The 3,795-nt window shown below is 63.6% G+C and overlaps 1 protein-coding gene across 1 annotated transcript in view; it reads right to left on the bottom strand.

The window, feature by feature from the left end:
- Positions 1-3,593, bottom strand: part of LOC104536590 (collagen alpha-1(VII) chain-like) — a gene marked incomplete at its 5' end in the record, with an annotated part of 14,601 nt that extends 11,008 nt beyond the window's left edge. Inside the window, 14 exons of the mRNA XM_010179246.1 lie at positions 402-446; positions 630-665; positions 1,031-1,135; positions 1,247-1,282; positions 1,444-1,479; positions 1,696-1,740; positions 1,944-2,015; positions 2,250-2,285; positions 2,445-2,525; positions 2,611-2,646; positions 2,739-2,774; positions 2,929-3,009; positions 3,293-3,334; positions 3,549-3,593. Coding sequence (XP_010177548.1) covers positions 402-446; positions 630-665; positions 1,031-1,135; positions 1,247-1,282; positions 1,444-1,479; positions 1,696-1,740; positions 1,944-2,015; positions 2,250-2,285; positions 2,445-2,525; positions 2,611-2,646; positions 2,739-2,774; positions 2,929-3,009; positions 3,293-3,334; positions 3,549-3,593 — 732 coding nt within the window. The remainder of the gene's footprint in view (positions 1-401; positions 447-629; positions 666-1,030; positions 1,136-1,246; positions 1,283-1,443; positions 1,480-1,695; positions 1,741-1,943; positions 2,016-2,249; positions 2,286-2,444; positions 2,526-2,610; positions 2,647-2,738; positions 2,775-2,928; positions 3,010-3,292; positions 3,335-3,548) is intronic.
- Positions 3,594-3,795: the final 202 nt, after the last annotated feature.

Genomic DNA, 3,795 nt, shown 5'->3' with positions numbered 1-3,795 from the left:
AGCCGCTCGGACACCAGCAGGACTGAGTCTGAGCTCCCATCATAGGCACCCGTAAGCTCCTTCAGGGATGAAATCTGGGTGGGAGGAAGGAGCCAATGGTCAGGGGGTCAGTGCAACCCAGCTGTGGCAGCACCCCACGGCCCCATCAACCCATTCTGGGTTGCTTGGGTCTCCCACCACCCCCTGTGTCCCCACCCCTGCTGTCGCACAGCACAAACAGGCCCCAGCCCAACAGCCAAGGACTACGTACCTTGATGCCAAGTGCTTCCAGGCTACGTTCAACGTTCTGCAATAAAAAGACATTAAGCAGCTGTTGGCTTACTCCCACCATGGGGACTGTGGAGGGTCCTCTGTCCCTTGGGGCTGATGTCCCAGCCCACCAGGTCAGGGAGACTCACCACTGCAGTCCCAGGGTCTCCACGTGCTCCAGGGTTGCCAGGTCGCCCCTAGGTTTGCAGAGAAAGAGGGAATGAAAATACGCACAGAAGTATGGTAGGTGAGGTGAGAAGTGCTGATGCTGCCCTCAGTAGGTTTCAGAGTTAACACTGCTAGTGCTGCCTGGGCAGAGGCTGTGGTTGCCACCACCCTGGGGTGCTCGCAGCTTGTCAGGCTTGGTGCTGGGTACTCACCTGCTCCCCTCGCAGTCCAGGCTCCCCTGGATCCCCCTGAAACACAGCAAAGGCATCAGGGGGGCAGAGCTAAGTTGCCCAGCCCAAACTCCTGTGCCAGGGTCCAGCCCTGCCAGCTGGGGACAGGGAGTCCCACCAAGGACTCATCCCTTCTGGCACGGGGTCACCCAGACTTTTGCCTTGTGGGGCTTGGGGGCAGGAGCACACCTACCTTTGGTCCAACCATCCCACGAGGGCCTGGCAAGCCCTGGAAGATGCAGAGGGGACACAATGGCACCCAGCACCCATGGACACGGGGGAGTGCCCCAAGGGAGCTGTTAGCAGGGGTCCTGCCCGCCCCAGAGCAGCCCAGACTTCAGGGTGCAATGCTGGGTGGCACCGTGGGTTCGAGGACTACACACCTGCCCTGGGGGGCCAACCTGCCCCGGGACGCCGGGGAGGCCAGGGGGGCCGAGGGGGCCTGGCAAACCTCTGTCCCCCTGCTCGCCCTTGGCACCGCTGTGGCCCTGCCAAGAGAGCAGTGTCACCCCCAGGACCGGGGTTGCCCAGGGCTGTTCCCAGCAAGGGCACGGGCCCAGCACCCCCATCACCCCACTCCTCTGCAGGGGTGTACTCACCTCTCTGCCAGGGGGTCCTGTGTCACCTTTGTCTCCCTAACCAGGAAGAGGGAAAGGAGTTAGAGGGATGCTGCCCCATCTGCATGCCCCAAAACGATGCTCCTGGACCCGAGCAAGGAGAAGCCACCAGACATGAGTGGACCACATGGGGACTGCACAGGGACTGTGTGGGGATCACCTGGAGCTCAGCTCCTTACCTTCCTTCCGTCCTCTCCTGGTGTGCCATCTTCTCCCTGGGGACACAGGCTGCCAGTCAGTGCCCAGCCCAACCACCCCAGCTGTCCCTAGCACAGGCACTGCACAGGACAGGGACAGGCACAGGGGGTATGGCTTGGAGCACAGGGTCTCTTTGCCACACGCCCCCCATGACTTCATGTCAGACTGGGGTCACCCAGTCACTTTGGGACCCCAAGGTGAGTGCCAAAGCCAAGCCCTGCCCCCCCACTCACATTCTTGCCATTGAGACCAGGTTTGCCATCGTCACCGGGTTTGCCCTGGGAGGAAGCAGAGGCACTGAGAGAGCCCCCCTGGTGCTGGCACCAGCAGCTGGGGGTCCCCAGACCCCACCACAGCCCCAGGGTGCAGGGAAGGGAGATATGGGCATGGGGCAAGCCCCAGCAGACAGAGCTGGCTGGGACTGACCACAGATGGCACAGGGCAAGATGCATCCCCAGGATGCAGGGTGGCTGGTACTTACGGGGACACCAGGCGGTCCCAGGAGGCCCACAGGGCCAGGCAGTCCCTGCTCCCCACGCAGCCCAGGCAACCCCTGCAAGGAACAGAGATGGAGGGAGCAGAGGGCAGCAGGGTACCCGCCTCCCCCAGCCGGCTCTGGGAGGACAGAGCGTGGCTGGGAGCATGGCAGGGATGGTAGCACCCAACAGGGGACAGTCCCGCTGTGCTGCCCTGGACCAAGGAGCGTGCAACAGGACATCATCCCCTTGCAAGCGTGATGGCCCCAGCAGGAGCACAACCCAAACCCTCCCTCCCTGGAGGTACTTACATCCCGGCCAGGGTCTCCCTGCTTCCCTGGGTTCCCCTGCAGACAAGGAGGAGGTGAGGGCAGGGACACCCCCACTCTGCCACAAGCCCCCATGAGCAATCCCAGCCCAGAGCAGGGGGAGTCCTGGGGGGCAGGCTCCTCCCATCCCATCGCTCATCCATCAGCAGCCTTGCTCCTAACCTGGACCATGCTCACCTGCAGCCCAGTGGGGCCTGGAGGCCCGGGTTTGCCTTCCAGCCCGTTGCGGCCATCCAGCCCTGGTGGGCCACGGTCCCCCTGTAAGAGAGCAAGGCAAGAGGGCTGGAACTGTGGGGCAGGATGGGGGTGTCATGGGGCAGCCCCCAGCCTCCAGTCCCCTCACCTTCTCTCCCGGCAGGCCTCGGTCCCCAGGGTCACCCTGTGGGGTGGGAAGAGGAGTGAGAATTGTTCCCCCTGCCAAGCAGGGTGCAGACCCTCTGCTCAGCCCCCCACGGGGAAGGGGGCACTTACCCGTGTACCAGGGGGGCCACGGGGGCCCTCCACACCCTGCAAGAGAGAGAGACACGCTCAGCAGTGAGTCATGGGGAGACAAGAAGGGATTCTGGTGTGCAGGTCCTGCACACCAAGACCCCGTCTCTCCTGCAGAACATCACCCATCTTGCTGTCTCACCCCCTCCCACACCACAGACCCAGCACTTACCCTCTCTCCAGGCAGGCCAGGGGAGCCAGTGTCACCCCGGGCGCCCTTGGCACCATCCTCACCAGGGTCCCCAGGGTCCCCCTGCCAGGGAAGGGCACCACAGTTAGAGGGCTCTGCCCCACTGCTGGCACAAATGCCCGTGCCAAGCCTGCTTATTGTTTAATGGTGGGATAATAGCAAAGGTCTGAAAATATGGGCACGGGCTGAAAAAAGAACCAGCTGAGCTGGGCAGAAGGTACCGGCCATGGCCAGGGACCAAGGCACGGAGAGCTTGGAGCACCAGCACCCCAGCACACAGCCAGAGTTCAGGGGAGGACAGCACAGAGAACCCCACCACCAGCATCCCGGGGGACTCATTTGTTACCTTCTCCCCCTTCTCCCCCACTCCTCCAAGCCCCACGTCGACCTGTGGGGCAAAGAGGGGCTGTCAGAGGCTGGGCACCAGCCCCTGGGCAGAGAGGGGGGTGAGGACAGAGCTTACGGTTCGTCCTGGGGGTCCAGGGAGCCCCTGAAAGAAGGGTGAGGAAAGCAGGTTAAGAGGAGTTGGCACAGCCCTGGTGAGGGCAGAGCTGGCTCCGGGGTGAGGGCCCCGCTCCCTCTCTCCCCCCAGTGTCACTCACTGGCTCCCCACGGTCACCCTTGCTCCCTGGTGCTCCAGGACTGCCCTGTGGGAGAGAGGGACGGCATGAGGGTAGGAGGGGATGGGGGGCACCTTTTTTTTTCACCCATGGGGTAGGAGTGGGCGCAGGGCAATGGAGTTCGTGGGGCGGCGGGTGCCCACGGGGCAGTGGGTGCACAGGAGGTGGTACTCACATTCCTGCCTTCAGGACCCGGGTCCCCTGAGTCGCCCTTCTCCCCAGGGGGGCC

This window comes from Mesitornis unicolor, unplaced genomic scaffold, assembly GCF_000695765.1.
Source record: "Mesitornis unicolor isolate BGI_N332 unplaced genomic scaffold, ASM69576v1 scaffold32502, whole genome shotgun sequence".
Lineage (NCBI taxonomy): Eukaryota > Metazoa > Chordata > Aves > Mesitornithiformes > Mesitornithidae > Mesitornis > Mesitornis unicolor.
This window is presented reverse-complemented; position numbering and strand designations above follow the sequence as displayed.